Raw genomic sequence first — 20,022 nt, 5'->3', positions numbered from 1 at the left:
TGTGATAGTTTAGTATTTTATGGGCTCCAATACCTAAATTTAATAGTATAGCTTTTATTTCTTTTATTAATTATTGAGTTTGTTTAGATATTAATAGTGTTAGATATTTTATTGGTAATATAGAGGAGGTGTGACCATTTGATACGAGATTAATTGATTAAAGGTACTTGGGGACAACTATGGAAGAGGGAAAAGAAATCTTGACATAGAAAGACATTTGGTTTTGTATTTTAGATTAGCTTTATTTATCCGAAGAAGAGTACAAAGTGTGATTAATCTTTAAGAAAAAGGTAACTTAATTGCCTCTCAATCATTTTAGAGTTATTTGGAGGATTTAGAGTAGAGCGGTCATCAATAATACAGAAATTTAGTTTAGGCCAACTATGGCTTGTAGTATGTTTGGTTATGTCTTTTATATTTTATATTCGATAAGTTTGAGAATTTGAATAATATTTTTTGGTTTTTGAGTATTTTCTAAGATTTTCACCTCTCTAGCTCTCTTTGCTCTTTATATTATTTATCTATTCAGTCCCCTGAACTCTTTCCCATTATGCCTCCCTATATCCCCCTACCCTCTAATTATCATTTTTTATATCAAATGAACAACCTACTCTTTTGACATGCACACAATATTTCATCTTACCATAAAATTAAACAAAATAAACATTTAAAAATCTATTGATTAATATAGGCTAGGCTAGTTGAGAAATGTGGCCAAAAAATATTATATACATTGTTTTCTTGGTTGTTCAATGATATAATTATAATTGTCTATAAAATCAACAATAAGGTACTCAATACTTCTTTAAATAGAGGAAAGGATATTCCACTCAATCAAAGTTAGATGATATTACTCTAATTTATACAATTTTATTGTAAGCAATTTTGCTCACTCCTAGTTTTCACAATAACTCCACTCAATTTCACTCATAATTTATATTACATTTTAAATTAATTCTAATTTACTTATCGTTATTGTAATTTATAGAGTAGAAATACTTCTAACTTAGATTTTAACAATATTTTTAATACTTTTATAAAATATTTAAATAATAATAATAAATTCATAAATATTTAGTATTTATAATCAAACCTTTGGTTGAATAGCTTTTTTGGTGTATTGTGTCAAAAGATAAAATCACATATATTTTTAATTTCATTGAGCATAATCCTATTTTATTTTAGTTTACTTATCTTTACTATAGCTATTAATTTTATTAATTTTATTATAAAGATAAATAATAAGCCTAATAATAATATATTTTATTATAAAAGATTTTTTCTGCCAAATTTACTAATTATAATTTGTTATATTAAATATTAAAAGCTATTTTTTTAAAGCTATACATTAAGAGCTTGAAACAAGTTTTATTTTGTACCCTTTGTATATTTTTGAAAAAAAGATACATTTTCTGACAAATATTGTGTAGCTAGAGATTGTTGATAACCATAACCGACATCTTGACAATACTCCACATCACAAAGGCTGAAAATATGCACCAAGAATGCTGCTAGACGAGGCATCGTGGTCCACGGAGCTCTATCTGCACTAGCCTCTCTCCTCTGTATATAATTAAATTATGATTTGTTTAAAATATGGATATGTGAGATTTTCGGACTCTTGTTGACCATGGAGTATAACTATATAAGGCTTGGTAGATACTTCAATGCGGATGCAATAGTTTACAGTGCGAGCAGCCTGGAAGCCCGGTTTGTTTTTCACGGCGTCCGACACAACATTCCGGTGGCAAGCCCGATAGAAATAAGTTTAACTATCGGCTTAAATATGATTTGGTCGTTATCAATTAACAAATGTTTGTGTGACAAGTAACTGTAATTAAGAAACTCAATAAAAAATTAATTCACATATGAATCCTACAAATGCAGTGAAAACAGCGGATTTACTCGAGATTATAAGCCAAATTCAAATCCCAGTGTGCACGGGTCGAACTTCAAATTCAACATTTTTCTTGTAACTCATGAAATCATACATATCTCAACTGGCCATTATCAGTTCACAAAGGTTTGTGTGACAAGTTATTATGGCAGTAGCTAAACTCAATGCGGAATTAATTCAGATATATATAAATCCTAGGCTTGCTTGAATGAAAAACAATCTAGCTTAGCTCCGAAGGGCTTATTATTTATTTGAAATGACTTTCTACAAAATCAAATAGAATATTTATTTGAACAGTACACAAGCAGCAGTAAAATCGAATTCTAAGAAAAAGGATCACGGTCCTTATATCGCTATGACACGACGGCTGAAACTTGCATATTCCTTCAAATCATAACTATAACTAACACCATCGCCATTACCGCGAGCTTAAACACAGGTAATCCAAATGTGTTGGATGCTGAGTTGTTCTGTGTGGGATTCGAATTCGGGGGTGACTCCGTTGTCGGAGTACCAGAAGTGTTGGTAGAAGGAGAAGTTGTTGGAGCCCCTGAACCTGCAAATGCACGCACAAACACACACTTTAATATCAATAACAACCATCATACACTTTACACCCTCTGAATTTAAACGTCAACAGAAAGTAAATTATACAATATTTTACCTTGGCATTGGCTGACAGGTGGCGTGCTGACTTTGCACAGGCCGGGTAAGGTGAGAGCTCTTGTCTGATTAATCGGAATCCCCAGCGAATTATTACCGGAAAGCAGCTGGCAAAGACATGGAGCGTTATTGGTGACAACAGAAGAAAGGGCGCTGCAACACCCCTGAGATGGGGTCGTCTGATTTCCCGAGATGTAATTGAGACACGGTGATAAACTCACGAGGGCGCTGCTACAGCTTGACTGCGCCATCGCCCCTTGCTTTCCTATAGAAGACATCAGGGCCACTACGCTCAACATTCCAACGATTAAGGGCGTCAATTGTGTCCCTGTTAGACTTGATCCCGCCATTGAAATTGAAAACAAGACAAACTAAATCTCGTTATGCTATTTGGTAGAAAGAATCAGAGGCCTCACAAATTGCTATATCCAAATAGAGTGTCCTGCGTGTTCTGCCATAGAATAGAATGGGTGGGGATGTTTTAACGGAGAATTTGAGGGGCCACTCCAAAGATGGTTATCCACCATACCAAAGCTTGCAGTCCAATGGCCTCCTAGAAAATAGTTTATTCTTGTTTTTTTACACATATCTTGACTGTGGCATTACTTGTTTCGAACGGTTCATAACGAAATGAGAAGTTGGCGCTCCTATATTCGCGGTTGATTGTTCAGTGGCGGTAACAAGGCCATTTTTTAAAGGGAGAAGCAAGAATATTGGTAGCCAACTGCTCTACTTCGCAACTAAACTGCTAACGACATAATATTTAATATTTAAAATTCTCAATCATAATTGCTTCGCTTCAACGGCAAGTCATTATGTCTTCAGTTATTACAAATCATAAAACATACACACATTATGTGGAAACAATGTTGAAAAATTCAACAAAATCTATTGAGTTTTAGATTTTTTCAATTTTGGTCAAAGGCATTTTTGTGTGGAGGACAGCCATGTCTTATATTTATCATATCTAATTGTCCTACATGATACATAGCGATTTCTATTTAATTTTTATTTGTTTAAGTGAGAATGGTTATATGTGGTTAATCTAGAATTTTATATATGGTTAATATGGAATTTATTCTATTAAGTTAGTTTTTGGTGTATTTAGATAGCAGCCAAAGATGCGGGCTAACCCTGTGGTACATAGGGCTGGAGGCCAGCCAATAGTTACTCCCTACTATCTAACTAATCCCTTTTCTAGACATCAAAAACATTGTAACATTTAATCCCATAACATTATCCTTCAAAATATCAGTATCCAATGTACTACCCCTAACATAAATACTATGCCAATAAATAATCCAACAATCAAGATTACATGCACTTCTTATAAAATGATTAATATCCACAACAACTAAAAATTCCACCAAGGGAATATACTTCATTTTTAACCATAGCATTAAACAAAATAAAACAAAAGCAATCATGGGGGCTAGTGCCCCTCCTCCTCCAAGTCCTCGTCCTCCTTTTCATTGCGATCCTCCATGGCTGGTTTGTCCACCTCGTCGTTGACGGGTTTCTCCAACAGAGTCTTAGATCAATCATCTGCTAGAAAGTTGTAGACAGAGCGGGTGGTCTCACTCTCTTTTCCCTTGTCTCTGTCGCCCTTGTTCACCTATAGAAAATAAAGAGTGGTGGTCGCTAAGTGCATAACTTTAGTAGAGAATTCCACAAGGGCTTCAACCTTTTGGCACAAGGTTTCATGATTATTAGCCAGGTCATGAATCAAATTCTTCAGTGTTTCCATCTAGGTTTTACTCTAATCCTTCTCATGGCTATCATGCCCCTTCTTCCCCCTGCTCTTAGTAGCATCCTTCATTGGTGATGTGATATCTTCTCCTAAGCATTTATCCAATGATGTGTTGTCTTCTAGGGTGTTCAAAATGTGAGATGGGCTTGGAACCTCCTTACCCACTAAACTAGGGTGCATGAACTTTTTCTTTCTTCTAGTGGATCTCCTTTCACTATCCATGAACTCAGAACTCTCATCTTGTTTGAGGGGTGTCTTAATTTTTTTTATTTTCACCCTTTTGCCAGACCTCCTCTCAACTTATTACTCCACCCAATATTAGTATTAGAGTCAATAACGCTGATGTTTTTCCTATTACTTAAGGGATTTTTGTCCATGCCACCTTCTTCAAGGCTGAACTAGGGCTAGGGTCCATGGAGACTTAGGGAGTAATAGCGGCAAGAAGGTTAACAAGAAGAGGTAGGTTGAGGGCAAGTTGGAACTTGTAAAGTTTAAACATAAATTCCTTGTGCAAAATATCAAAGAGTCTTCCTTCCTCCCTCTTTTTCATCACATTAAACACACTATCTTCCATCGAATACAATATAAGGTGTGGGAAGGAAATTAGGTCTTGGCTCATAAATTTTTTTAGAATAGGAAAATAGTAATAATATAGTACCTTAAACTAATCTTTGAGAGTTATGTAGTGCATATTGGTGTAGCACACAATGTCCCAAGGTTTGGGTAGGTTGTACCTTCAAAAACCACCCCTCATACAAACATGATCCTCCTTGGGGTAGAATAATTTTCTCAAGCTGGTTTCATCATAAACCCTTGCCTACTTACACCAACTACTACGCATGAGAGAAAACCCTTCAAATGTCTTGACGAGCTCCTCCATCATTTCAAATACAACCCCATTAATGTTCACCTTCCTATTACTCTAGGTGTTGACGAATTGCAAGGACACATGCTCTTCGTACCCTCCGACGCCTTTCAAGAATGAAAAAAAAACACCTTCCTATAGATAAACCCAAGTCACCTCACTATCCTTGATACACTCTTCAATCTTATCTAGTTCAATGCATTCGTTGATACCCATGTCTTCACTGAGTTCCTTCTCAACTAACTAGTTCATTAATATCATATTGTTTAGGGGTACAATCACTAGGTCATATACCTAGGTGATATTTCCAATTTCTCTATCAACACATGTGGAAAACCATTAGATTTATGGTTGACAAAAAAGATGAATGTATGGGATAGCCAATGATTTTTTTAGGCTATAATAGTTTAGATTTGTTAATATATTCTTTTTTTATATAATATATACTATTTCTTAGCATGGTTATTCTCTTAATATCTCTTTAATATTATTCCAAAAATTATTAGAAATAATTTATGGTTATATAGTCAAGGAAACAAGAAAAGACACTCCGTCAAATAAAAGTTGTGCTCCATGAATAATCATATGGACAAGGGGAGTGGGTTAGGTTAAAGACATTATAAATAAAGACATCTTTTTAGTTTCTAAAGGAGATGTGAATGGTCTTCATGGACAATAATTTTGAAAAATGTTAATTAGTCATAACATGTGAAGAGCCTCTCACTATAAAGGAACTTCTTTAAAAAAAAAAATTTTTAGAAGATCTAATTGCTGGATCCTTCACTATTAAAATATGTGAATCTAATCTATTTAAAATGATTTTGAAATGATAGGAATAGGTAAGAATCTATATCTATTAGAATAATGTGACTTACACCAACAATTAAATTTTATGAGAAAAGGCCCATTTGGTGGAATCTCATTCATAAGGAAAACCCTATGTCTTAGATCTAAGAAAATTTGAACAAATGTCAGATAGAATATAGGTATAAGATGTTTGAAAGATATTATCTAGGATAAGTAGTTTATTGTATGGGAAGGAAGAAACAATGGGCCCATATCTACCAATCCTAGTGGAAAACATACTCTATCCTTAAGGAAAGCTACAAGGAACTTGACCATGCTAGAAAATGTATCTTTGATGATGATTTATATTTATCATTCAAGTAGACTAATGACACAACCCTTTCAAAGGTTAAAGTCATTATATCCAGTCCATTTTAATAGAAAACAATGGCATTTTAATTCATACCAACTCTTGTTGGGGGCATTCAAAACCTTATGGAGAAATAAGTTAGATTCCATATAGTGTAGATAAGTTTAATCAATGAAAGAAGTCTTCTTATAGAGATTACATCTCTACACACTTCTAGTTAAACAAGAAAATCGATTGAAGCATTTCCACTTTATGGAGGGATCCTTTAACTTTGGAGTGCCTATTTTTATTAATTTACACTTTCTTATGAAATTTCTAATGTTGGTGCACTTTTTATTAATGGCAATATTAGTATTTATAAGTTGTTCACTAGCCATGTCATGAGCCTTAGGAAATCATAATATATTTTTATGTCTTTTCTTTTCATGGAAATACTTTGGGTTATTTGGAAATGTAGGAATGAAATGCTATTTAATGGTAAAAGTTGAGCACTTGTTGAGTCTCAAAGGATCCTTGTTAAGCACTAACATTGAAATCTATATATTAATCATAGTCAAGTTAAACTATATTAAATTTTAATACTTTCATTAGTATGCTATGGTTAGACTGGGAAGATGGAAGATATCCAATGGCCTTACTTGGGACCGACAATCAAAGGAAAGATATTAGTTAAAAATAGCATTGGAGAAGTTCATGATTGTTTGGAGCAGTCTTAGGAAAAGACAAAATAATGAAAATGATGATACTCTAATGGCCATGCTCTTGATGCTTATCCAACCATCGGCTATTGAGGTATCTATATTAGAAATGATATTGAAGCCATATGCATAGATGGTATAGGAAGATAAGATCATTAGATGGATGACTGACTTGGTTGAATAAGAGAGTCAATGAATATCAACATATTATGTTCTACTATATTTTTTTAATATTCTTATTTATTTATAGGCATGCTAAAGGTAGCGAGGGGACTATATTTTATCTTGTGTTGATCATGATTTTATATTTTGCATTGTCCTATACTAAATTTAGAAATAGATAATATATAATTTTGAACACTTTATATCTAATACAAGACACATGAACATGCTCGGGAACACACACACAAATTATGAGTCCACAAACTCAACTAGATCAAGACTTGTTGAGTCAATTCAAGATAATTAAATTTTTTTTGTACAAATGGAAGGAGTCATAGATTAAATAAAAAGTGACATTTCTAAAGAAGGCATTAACAAATTCTAATTCTGTTTTTTTGAAAAAAAATCATTTTGTAATAATTTTTTTGAGAAACTTTAATTATATATATCATTTTATTCAAGGATATAAATCTCACTGCTATCATTTTTTAATTTATGTTTGTTTATGCTAAATTTTAAGCACTGTGCATTGCAAAAACAGTATGAGTAATTTATTTTTTCTTCTTGTTAAATATATTTACTTTGATGTTAGTGAATTCCTCAATAAAGATTGTGAGCTGCTATCTTGAAATTTTAATATATAAATAAGCGGTCTCGTAATATAAGAAGATGGGGGAAGTCATATGACTCATACCTTTTTCTCAATTAAAAAACCACCTAGCCCCATATTAATGCCGCTTCTTTTCTATTATTTATCCAAAACTTTCTATACTCTACCACTATGAAGTGCATGGCTTGAAGCACTAGGAGGTCAAACAACTGAGCTAATACTTCTCCTTCACTACAAGTGTAAAAGCTCTATAAAGAATCTTGCTCATTCATTCATGATGTCATTGCAAGACGATGACATTTTGGTCAAAAGATTTTTTGTCACATAAAAGTAGAAAAGGATGCTAGAGAATAAATGAAACCTAGTAGTATGCATACCATGGTGTTATTTAAGGTTCTTAGTAAATAAAAAACTATCTTCTTTCCACCCACATATCTTTTGTACTATGGCTTATAATCATCATTGTCATTTATGGATTTCTATTTTCTTTAATTTCACATATTATTATTAAATTTTGTCTTCTTTTAATCCTTAGGCTTCACTAGCATACTAAAAAGAATTAGATGAAAATAAGGAATTGAGTTGAATTTACATCATCTTTGCACCCTATGAGAAATGAAGAAAAAAGAAAGAAAGAAAATATTTAATGAATTAAAGAAGATTATAGAGAATAAGAGAATAATTAAATATAATACTATTATATTCATAAATGAATTATATTATAGCTAATACACATGCATTATATCAAAATGTGGTACATAATCATAATAAATTATTAATATCTCTTCATTTTTAAAATATCCTTCTCTTCTATATACCATTATCCTATCTTACTACTCCCATTTTTTTATATAACATCCCTTATATCTTATTTTATCTTTACTTGTATGCAAGTACAAATATTATCATAGAGTATTTATTTTGCATGTTTTGGTCATTGGATGCATCACTAGTGTAATGGGGCCAGATTTCAATCATCTAGGCCAACTTAGGTTTCTTGTTGGCATGGCTAACACAAGGTGTTTTTATTTAAGCCAACCTACATTTATATTTGAACAAGTCTATTTTGGGTCCCATAGTGGGGGTTCTATTTTTCTTGCATCAAAATTTAGATACAAAAGCAAGCTAACTTCATTAGTATATCAATATTCTTGTATTTGTGAGGTAACCTTGCTCAAAAAATTGAGATACAGTAACCAATGCTACACAAGGTCTTGGAAAAGATCGTGATAGTTGGTATTAGAGAATGGTTCAATATCGAGTTGATTTGGTATCATTTTCATACCAACTCTAGAAGGGTTGGTAATAGAGCAAGGGTGTGTATAATAATTATGACACTTGGTGGAAATACTTGGAAAGGTTGGTGCAATAGAGGATGCAAAAAAATAGTTTAATGTGGAGCAACCTCACCCTCATGATGCATAACCCAGAAGGAATGCTACCCTTAACCATAAGGTTTGCATTCAATCCCATGAGGAGAGGTTGAATAATTTGGAAAGTTTAAACCATAAAGAGAATTTGATTAGGGTAGTTGTCTAAGATGTCTAAGTAGATCAAGTCATTTTGAGAAGATATTTTTTTTGAAGGAAAGGAAAACCTTTATCAAGAATTATTTCAAGGTATAATATTGGTTTATAAGGGTTCAATTGAGATTGAATCTTATAATGGAAAAATGGATGATATAGTCTTGGATAATTTCAATGGGAATGTTGAGCAGTATTTATCTAGTGTTTTCAAGCTATCTGATGATTTGAAGTTCAAGAAGATTTATACATATTCCACTAGGAGTGAAAAGTTGTGGTGGCTAACAAATCTTGTGGATGAGCATGCTAGGAAGCTAGTACAACCTATTAGGAAATGGGTTCACATGAGAGTAGAAATACAAAAAATGGTTCAAGAAAAGGAATTTGAATAGGCTCATCTGATCATGTTTGAACAAGGGGAAGCATACAAGAACTTTGTGAAAGTATGTTAGTGCATTCTATGTGTTGGATGTAGAGCATACCAAGTTGAATGACATTGAGAAGTTGTATATTTTCAAAAAATAACTTAAAATATTAGGCATATGAGGAACTAAGGTGTCAAAATGTATACACATCTAAATGAAGCAACCATGGTAGTGTATGGTTTATTGGATGACATGGGTGATGCATCCTTGGGATTTTTAGGTGTCAAATCTAACCCTAGTTAATAGAAAAACATTTTTTGTCCATGGGATGATAGGTGGAATGGATTGTAGTGGAATGGTTATTTTAAGAGTAAGAAGGTAAATTCTAATGAGAGTGAGTTGAGCCTTGATTAGAAGGAAAAGTGGAGGAATCAATCTTGCTTCTTATGTAGACAACCTTATCATTTTGTGAGAGAGTGTCTAAATAGAGCTACGACTAATTGAGTGATGGTAGAGGACAAAAAGATGCTTAAGATAGGTTTTTTGTAATTTCTCAACATGGTGCATTGAGTAGCTATTTCCTTGAGATGATTTGTAAGATAGAAGATCAGCATAGAATGAGAAATATTGTGTGTTTGATCATATTCCATTCAAGCCATAAGTAGCACATATTGTACCTTTGAAGAATTTCATGGAGTTGATATAGTTACCTAACATAACAAGATATTTCCAAGGTTTTTATTCCAACAGTTTACTCATCCAAGATACCTCATGTTTCTTGTTGGCATAATCAACACAAGATATTTTCATCTATGTGGGGTGAATGGGTCATTCCTATTTGACTAATTATCAACATATGAGGTTGACCTACATTGATATTTGAGAACAAGTATTTTAGGCCCCATGGTGGGGATTCCATTTTCCTTGCATCATAATTTGCATATAGGGGCAAGCTGACTTTATGAGTAATGTAGCTTAAGCATCACTTTGGATATTTTAATGTAGTCAATACTAATGTAGCTATTGGAGTACTTAATTATTGTAGCATGTAGGGGATTTTTTTAATTAAGAGGCATGGTAAAATGGGTCTAGACTAATTTACACAAGTAGTTTGAAATCATATTTGAGGCTCTTTTATATAAGAATCTTATTTCTCATTCATTTGGACCATCATTCAGTGTAGGAGAAGAAAAGGAACAATGAAATATGAAAAGAGGCATAGACGTCTAAAGAGAAAATAAGAGGCAAGTCCTTTTGGAAGCCAAGGAGTCTTGTGACATAATTTATCATTTCTTTGTATTATTATATTCAAGTTGGGACATCTTTTTAATATTTCATGGCTAAGATTTCTTAGTAGGGTAATTTACTTAAGCGAGAATCTATATTTTTCAATATAGGGTTGGATCTCTCTTTGTACTTGTAATATCTTGATTGCATGTGATAAAGTGATATGGGGAATATTCGCCACCACACATCTTGTTGGTCCATGTTTCCTAGATCTTGTTTGGTTCTATTTCATTTTTTCCATATTGGATTGTGCATTTCTTTTGTAGTATAAACTTAGCACATGTGACCATGTTAGGTGTTATTTAAGTCTTGCATATTGGGAGGTATCCAAATCTATTTATTTAAAGAATCCACATAGAATTTAAGAGAGGCATATATCAGTATCCTTTTCTTTGTGAGGTAACATCACTTTCAAATTAGGACAGGGTAGTCGATGCGACATGCAATCCTTTAAAATCATGTGATAGTGAGTAAGCTCAATATGTTATATCTCAATTTTTATGTATGAGCCTACTGCATAAGTTCAAAAACATTTGTATGTGGGTGCAAAAAGATGTTAAATGAAAAATGGCTACAACCACTTTTTTCTTCAATTAGAGGGAAAAAATATTGCCTGCTATAAAATTAACATATTTATTCCATCCTTCCTAGACAAAGATAAACTAATACGAGAAAGGAAACCAAGAGGAGAATACAATGTCAAAATGGCATACAATAGCATAATTGGGGAAGCTAGATACTTGGCATTGAGAATGGTTTGGTAGTATCTCCTCCTCTCAACAATAAATTTATTTTGGTTGATTGTTATGCATAATCACATTCTTACTCTTAACAATCTCAAAAAGAGTAGTTTCTAGATGGAGGATTTGTGTGTATTATGTGGCATTGATGAGAAGACTATCTCCTATATTTTAATCCATTTTTCCTATCCTAACAAGATATGGAAAGATTCATTTTTTCATTTGGGGATTCCTAGGGTTATGAGTAAGTATGCTCATTAGTTTATATCAGATTGGTGGAGCCCCTCCCACCACCCCCTCATTTAGTTGATCTAGAAATCTGTTCCCCCTATGATTTCTAAAACATATGGAAGGAAAGTAACAACCACATATTTATCTAGAGAAACTATCCAACCCCCACAACCCATGGTTTCCAAAAATTGATGGATCTTATAAGGGAGGGTTCCTAGACATGGAACTAGGAACTGTCTTCTCACCCCCCTACACATCTCGATAGGTGTTGGGTGCAAATATGGGAATTTCCTAACATATTTCTTACTCATTTGTAATTTTAAATCCTTTAATCAAGGTAGACTATATAAGTCTTGTAAGCGCTTAACATGGCAGTCCCCTTGGCACATGAGCACTTAAAGATCATTGTAAAAAGGTCCTTGAAGTTTTGGCTTGTAGGTGGTTTTAGCCAACCACTAGGGAATAAGGGCTAAGTATAAAGCCCCAAGGGTGTGATTAGAGTCATGTAGATAAGTAGCTGAGTTTGAGAAAGTGGAGAGTTAAGAAGTGTCCATAGGATGTCTAAGCTGCTTGTAATTTCTTGAATGGATCAAGGGTTGACCAAGATTTGACCAAAAACTCCTGAGTTGGGAAATAGTTTTATAATTTGGTTTTGGACCTTATAGAATCATTTGAGAAGCCTTAAGCTTTATAATTGGTCAAAGTAAAAAGTTGTAAAAAGTTGCTCAAGGAACTTCAAACTTTTGCAACAGTTGCACTTGACAACATTGACAACAATTTGCAAAAACCAATAAACTTTCCATTTTTTAGTTTTAGGTCTGTATAAGAATTTTCCACATGTGAAAAAGGGGTATAAAACACCATTACATGCCTAGGAGAAGGATTGGTGTTAAGTTTGTGCGGACTCAATTTTGGTGTTCAGTTTGTGTGGACCAAATACAGTCTTCTTGCATGCTCAAAATCTAAATGTTAATTAATTGATTGAGTTGAATGTTTCATATTTTTTGTTAGAGAATTAAAATTATATTTTTGTGGATTGATTTTATTTCTTGGAGCTTTGTTTAGGAAGGTGTTTGAAAATCAATTTGTAACTTTATAGTTCACTTCCCTGATTGGAGTAGTGTTAGACTTTAGAATAATTAAGAGAGGGGGGGTGGGGGGTGAATTAGTTATTCAAGGTCCATATGTCCCAATAAATCTTTTTTAACTTCAACTTAGCAAACCCATTAACCATACATGCATCCAAGTTAATCACTCAAACTTGCAAGTTATTGATAAACCATCATTCAGCAATAAAACATGAAAGATCAAGACACATAACATAGAGATTTAATGTGGAGACCCAATTTGGGAAAAACCATGAGTAACATGCTACTTCTTTCTCACTCTTCTGAAGTGATGCCCTGTGAAAGGCCAGCCCTATTAAAGGTTACAACACACAATGTTAAGTGTGGCCCGGTCAAGGGATTTCAATCACCTTGTTAGAAGTGAGCTTGGTTAAAGGACTTTAGGTCATTCACTTGGAATGCCACCCTATTAAAGGATTTTCTAGTGACTATTAAGTGAATCATAGTCCAAAGGATTTTTCCCTAACTGATACAATTGCTAGAGAGTAAAAATAAGGGCTTCTGACCTAATACAACTTTCAACATATCTTATAGAATTCAAATCTCAATTCTACTCTCAATTCTACTTGGCTTTTAATTTTTGTAGCTCTAATAGTTTGTCCACTCTTCAAGCTTCTATCTCCTTAATCTTTCTTTCTTTTTGTGCTAATGCAGTCACTTCTATGGTCACTTAATGAAGTAGATTCTTTGTACTCTATTCTTTTCTCTCAATGTCTTCTCCTTAAAACCACACACTTCCCTTACCACTTTGCTTCATGACTAGATATTCATTAAGTAGAAAATTAGAATACTTTTCCCACTCCATTTTTCATCATCCAAATTAAGGTTTGGATGGATTAGGTAGGATACAATGTATCTACCTCTTATCTTGTTTCTTCTAGAAGTTTCTTCTATAATCGATTTGAAATTGTCTAAAAATGGTTAAGCTCAAATTCTATACCACAAGCTCATCATCCTTATCTTCCACCTAGTTCAAAAAATTCAAGATAACAAACTTATTGGTTCAGATTTGGCTAATCTTTGACTTTTCAAATAATGTAGAAGCTTAGCACTATTATCCTTTTGATTCTCAACACATACTATGTTTCTTGACACCTATTGTTTTTTTACTCGGCATCAACTACAATTTACTAATACTTGGCACCTATTGCATTTTTCTTAGCACTAACTATGTTACTCGACACACACTAGAATTTTCTTTTACTCAACACCAACTTATTTTCTACTTAACATGAACTTACTTTTCTCGGCACCCACTATCAATCTTGGTCAGGCCTTGCGGATAGTCTTACTTTACTTGTTCTTCTAAAGTTTCTAAGTGTAGCCAACCTTTGCATCTTCAAGCATAATATCAATACATTATTTCACCATTGTCTTAATTGATCCTTGTACTTCATTACATAATCATAACTCAACCTTTCCCTTAGGTGTTGTTGTTACATCTTATTGATTAAATCCTCTTCATTAATCAACTAAGTGATAGTACTTGGATCTTATAAGAAATTATCTTTCCAACAAATAGTAGGTTTGGCATTAGTGAAAAAATAATGATTGAAACATTCTTCTTCAACAATCTCTCTTTCTCAACAATGATCTTTTCAATTAGATTTCAACAATCTCCCTCTTTGGCATTGATGGCAAACCAAACTAATCAACCGAGTCATCTAAATGATAAAACATTTTGTTTAATACAAAACTGACTGGGTTAAAATAGTAAGGCAAATGCCATAAAGAGATAATGTATTCAAAACTATTCTTGTTCTTTCTGTTAGCATTCTTTCTATCAATAGTTTCTAGCTTCATATGACTTCCTCTAAATTTCTTTTCTTATAGCTCTCTCTTTCAAAGCATTAGGGTAGTCATCTCTTTTGCTGATACACTATCTCTTTTCTCCCTCTTTGATCTTTTGTTGCTTCTCCCTCTTAGCTATGACTTCTTCCTCTTTTTCTTTTTTCTATTTCTCCTTCTCTTCTTTTGATCCTATAGATTTGATCAGTTTCTACTATTTCTCCCTCTTTGACAACAATGCCAAAGACATAAAATTTTGGCATCTTAACATGTAAATATAGATTTTTTAGTAGCTTCACTTTCTCCCTCTATCACCTTACTTGTGACTGATTTGGAGCTTTAGCACTTTGATTACTTCAGGTAGAACCTAAAGTATGAACCTTTGCATCAATTTATGTCATCCAACAATTAATCTATTTTATTTAGGGCAGTCTTGTTGTTACTTAAACAACCTTAGATAGAGGTATTACCCCTAACTTACCTCTTAGATATTCAAATGCATATTTAGCTAATAGTTTTATGAAGATGTCAAAAATTTGTTCCTTTGAATTGACATACTCCATCTTCACCTCTTTGTCTTCCATTAGCTCTCTTACATAATGATACTTAATTGCAATGTGCTTTGTTTTGGCATGCATTATTGGATTCTTTGATATGTTGATGGCACTGGCATTATTACAATAAAGTATCACAGGTTTAGTTATCTCTTCCTTCATAAATTTTAGTAGATGCTTAATCCATACAATATTAGTATAATTTATGGCAGAAACAACACATTTATCTTTAGCTATGGATTGTGAGGTACAACTTTGTTTTTTACTAGTCCAAGTGATTAGTCTTCTACCTAAAAAGAGTCCTCCTCCACTGGTGCTTTTTCTGTCATATATATTTTCTCCCCAATCAGCATTAGTGTAGGCTCTTAGTTCAAAATTTTCATTCTTCTTATAGTATAAGCCAAAGTCCTCTGTTCCTTTTAAGTACCTCAATATTATTTTTACTGCCATTTGGTGATTTTATCTTGGGTTTGCTGAAAATCTTGCAACTATTCCAATAGATAATGCAATATTAGGTCTGCTATGCACAACATACTATTTATTACCAATCATTGACCTATCAAGTGTCTGATTCACTTCATCTAACTCATCATTCTTTGATAACTTATGTCTTGTTATCATTGGTGTAGTTACTAGTTTTGAATCTTCTAGTCCAAATGTTTTTAGTATCTCCTTGATGTACTTTGACTAGGTAACAAATATGCCATTCTTCAATTGATAAACTTGGAGGCCATCATAGAATTTGATTTCACTAAACATTGAAATCTCAAACTCATGCTTCGTCTAATTAGAAAAATCCTTGCATAGAGCATCTTTTCCTCCAATTATTATGTCATCAACAAAGATTTTAGATATCAGTATGTCTTTAGCTTTTTCTATTTTGATGTACAAATTTTTGTTATCATCAGTTCTCTCAAATCGAATCTTCACAAGATACCTATGAAGCCTTTCATACCATGCTCTTGGTGCTTGTTTCAAACCATATAGATCTTTATACAACTTACATACCATATCCTTGTTGTTGTCATCCACAAATCCTTCTGGCTATTCTATGTAGACTTCTTCTTCTAATATACCATTTAGAAATGCAAACTTGACATCCATCTGGTAGACTTTGTATCCTTTGTAGGTAGCATACACAAGTAATGTTCTTACTCCTTCCATCCTTGTAATAGGGGAAAATGTTTCCCCATAATCTATTCCTTCTTCCTAGGCATATCCTTTACAAACTAGTCTGGCTTTATTTATTGTGATCTCACCATTTTCATCTAGCTTGTTTCTAAACACCCACTTGGTACCAATCACATTTTTGTTAGCTGGTCTTGGAACTAAGCTCCAATTTTTTTTCTTCTCTATCTACTCAATTTCTTCCTCCATAGCTTTGCACCAATCATCATCTTCTTGTGCATCTCTCACTATTTTGTGTCTTGTCTAGCTTAGCAAACATGATTCATTCCTTAGTCTATTCCTTGTCATTGGTCTAGCATCCTTAATTCTAATGATTTCTTCAGCAGGGTGGTGCCTTTTGACATACTTGGATAGTCTTGGTTCAGTCCTTGTTTCCATATTTAGTCTTCTAGCTTCAAAGTCACTATGAATATTTCTTTTAGGTAACTCAGTATCTTTGTCATGTGCACTAACTTTAGAATCAGAATGTGTGTTTTCTTTATTCAGCAACTTGGCATCTGAATGCAACTTGACATTCACTAGCTATGACTTGGCAGTTACTAAAACTTGTTGTTGGATCTCCACTTGGTTGGCAACTTCTTCTTTAGTAGGCATTCCCTCATAGAAGTATGCAAATAATTTGTAATCTTCTAGTCTTTTGATGTATTCATCAAAATATGTATTTGCGCTTTCAACAATTTTGTTAGTGTTAGTATTTAAACACTTATATGATTTACTTCTTATGGAGTAACCAAGAAATATACCTTCGTCATTTTCGCATCAAATTTACCATTTCTAGTATCCTTACGAATATAGCATTTTCTACCAAATACTTTGAAATGGTTCACATTATGTGAGTGACCATACCATAATTCAAAAGGTGTTGTATTTGTACCTTTCTTGATTTGTACTTAGTTCAGGCTATAGATAGCTATACTTACAACTTCTCTCTAGTACTTTAGAGCAACATTCTTCTCTATCATGAGTGTTCTAGCATAGTCCATTACTAATCTATTTCTTCTTTCAACAATTCCATTTTGTGGAGGGGTTCTTGGTGTAGAAGTCTATCTTTTGATTCCTTTGTCATTACAGAACATGTCAAATTTGTTTGACGTGAACTCTCCTCCTCTGTCTAACCTTAAACATTTCAGACTCTTTCCTATTTCTTTTTCAACCCTTGCCAAATACCACTTAAACATTTGAAAGACATTAGATTTTTGCTTTAAAAATATGATAGTCATCACCCTAAAGTAATCATCTACAAAAACCATTATATATATGTCTCCTTTATAACTTTGTACTTCTATAGGTCCACACAAGTTAGTATGAAAAATCTCTAATACTTCTTTAGAGGTATAGGTTTTACATTTTAAACTTGACTTAGTCATCTTGCCTAGCTAACATTGTTTTAACATTACATTGTTAGGCTTTTTTAGTTTAGACAAACCTCTAACTTTCTTCATATTGTTGATATTGATCAAGTTATCAAAGTTGACATGACACAACTATTTATGCCATAAACACACATCATCAAATTTTACAATAAGATAGGCAACATCCTCTATATCTAGACAAAATAGATTGCTCCTAATTTGGTCTCCTTTTCCTATTAGATTTCTATTTGTGTCATATATCTTGGTAGTTTTATTTCCAAACTCTACTTTACTACCTACATTGCTTAGTTGCAACACACTCAACAAATTGTAATTCAATCCTTCAACATAATATGCATTATCACATGAGATCTTTTTTGTAAGCTTAATGGAACCTTTGCCTTTAATTAGACATGGAGCATCATTTCTGAATCTAACAGTATTTCCATCATATTGAGTACAAGTGACAAACTTACTTTTTTTTCCTATCATATGATGTGAGCATCCACTATCAATGATCCATTTGTCATTCTTGTTCACACAGGTTACAAGTGCAGTTGCCTCATCTTAATTAGACTCATTCTTTATTGCAACATAGACCACTTCATCATCTTCTTCTGCAATGTAGCACTTTTTGCCCTTGTCTTTGTACTCTTTGCTATCTTCATTTCTTATACCTTTGTACTTGTGATTTCCTTTGTAATTTCTCTTTTCTAGACACCTAGCAGAAATATGTCCAACTTCATTGCAATTAAAACAAATGATAGGCAACTTACCTTTAAGCTTTCTTTTTCCTCTGTGAAATCTTCTCGCCAGCAGTGTTTCTAGTTGATTGAAATCTTCTTCATTAGTGTCACTATCAATGGACACATGTTTTATCCTTCTCTTATTGCTTTGCTTCTTCTCATCAGAATCTTTTAGCATCAATTTAGCCTTGAAAGAAGATTCAAGACTTTCTGGCTTGTAGTTGTTAAAGCTAGATAGCTCAAATGAAGTGAGTCACCCTACTAGACCTTCAAGAGTTAGTTTGTTTCCTAGAATACACTGCAATTCTTGGATAGCTAAGACTCTAATCACATAGATAGGTAGTAGAGTTCTTAAGACCTTTCTTAGAATAGTATCATCATCTAAATGACCAGCAACACTTCTTATTGCACTTACAACCTCTTTTACTCTAGAAACATTTTGAGAAACATTCTCACCTTCTTCCATTCTCATTCAATCAAATCTACCTCTGAGACTCTCTACCTTGGCTCTTTGGACATTTTTATCTCCTCTATAAATAGTTGATAGGGCATCCCACATCTTGAATGCAGTGTCACATCCCTTGATTTCATCAAATTTTGCATAGCTAACAGCAAAGGAAATCTCCAACATTGCCTGATTATGCTCCTTCTTCTTCTTCATATCTTTAGTAGTAGGCACACCAACTAGATCAACATGTTCCACCAAAATTGAGAATTGTGCATGATCACCTATTCCTCTAAGATGTAGCTTTATTAGACTTTTCCATGTAGGGAAATTGTCTCTGTTGAGCTTGGTACTTTTCTCTTGGACATCTTTGATCTTTATGCTTCTAGTATCTTCCAACTAGTTCAATTAGTAGATGGATTTGATACCAATTTTTAGAAATTCCTTAGAATAACTGAGGTGGGGGAGGGTGAATCAGTTATTCAATGTCCATATGTCCTAGTAAAACTTTATTTACTTCATCTTAGTAAACACATTAACCATATATGCATCCAAGCTAATCACTTAAACTTGCAAGTTACTGACAAACTATCATGCAACAATAAAACATGAAAGATCAACACACATTACACATTGATTTAACATGGAAACCCAATTTGGCAAAAAACACCAGCGACATGCTACTTCTTTCTCACTCTTCTGAAGTGATGCCCTATGAAAGACCAACCCTATTAAAGGTTACAAAGAAGACTATTAAGTGTGACCTGGTTAAGGGATTTCAATCACCCTATTAGAAGTAAGCCTAGTTAAAGGACTTTAGGTCATTCACTTGGAATGCAAGCCTATTAAAGGATTTTCTAATGACTATTAAGTCA

At 33.2% G+C, this 20,022-nt stretch overlaps 1 protein-coding gene across 1 annotated transcript; it reads right to left on the bottom strand.

Moving 5' to 3' along the window:
- Positions 1 to 1,947: 1,947 nt before the first annotated feature.
- LOC149579923 (non-specific lipid transfer protein GPI-anchored 5-like) lies at positions 1,948 to 2,997 on the bottom strand. Its single transcript, XM_089812722.1, has 2 exons — positions 2,562 to 2,997; positions 1,948 to 2,453 (listed from the first exon to the last, which is right to left on the bottom strand). The coding sequence occupies exons 1-2, from the start codon at positions 2,908 to 2,910 to the stop codon at positions 2,284 to 2,286; spliced, it is 519 nt and encodes a 172-aa protein (XP_089668848.1). The 5' UTR covers positions 2,911 to 2,997; the 3' UTR covers positions 1,948 to 2,283.
- Between the last annotated feature and the right edge of the window lie 17,025 nt (positions 2,998 to 20,022).

This window comes from Cupressus sempervirens, chromosome 1, assembly GCF_028749045.1.
Source record: "Cupressus sempervirens isolate cs-2001-9-10 chromosome 1, ASM2874904v1, whole genome shotgun sequence".
Lineage (NCBI taxonomy): Eukaryota > Viridiplantae > Streptophyta > Pinopsida > Cupressales > Cupressaceae > Cupressus > Cupressus sempervirens.
This window is presented reverse-complemented; position numbering and strand designations above follow the sequence as displayed.

Bases quoted from the DNA above. Each gene is read 5' to 3' on its own strand.
- LOC149579923 (XM_089812722.1), bottom strand. From the start codon at position 2,910: ATGGCGGGATCAAGTCTAACAGGGACACAATTGACGCCCTTAATCGTT. The intron at 2,454-2,561 runs GTAAAATATTGT...GTGCATTTGCAG, and splicing joins ACCTGTCAGCCAATGCCAAG to GTTCAGGGGCTCCAACAACT.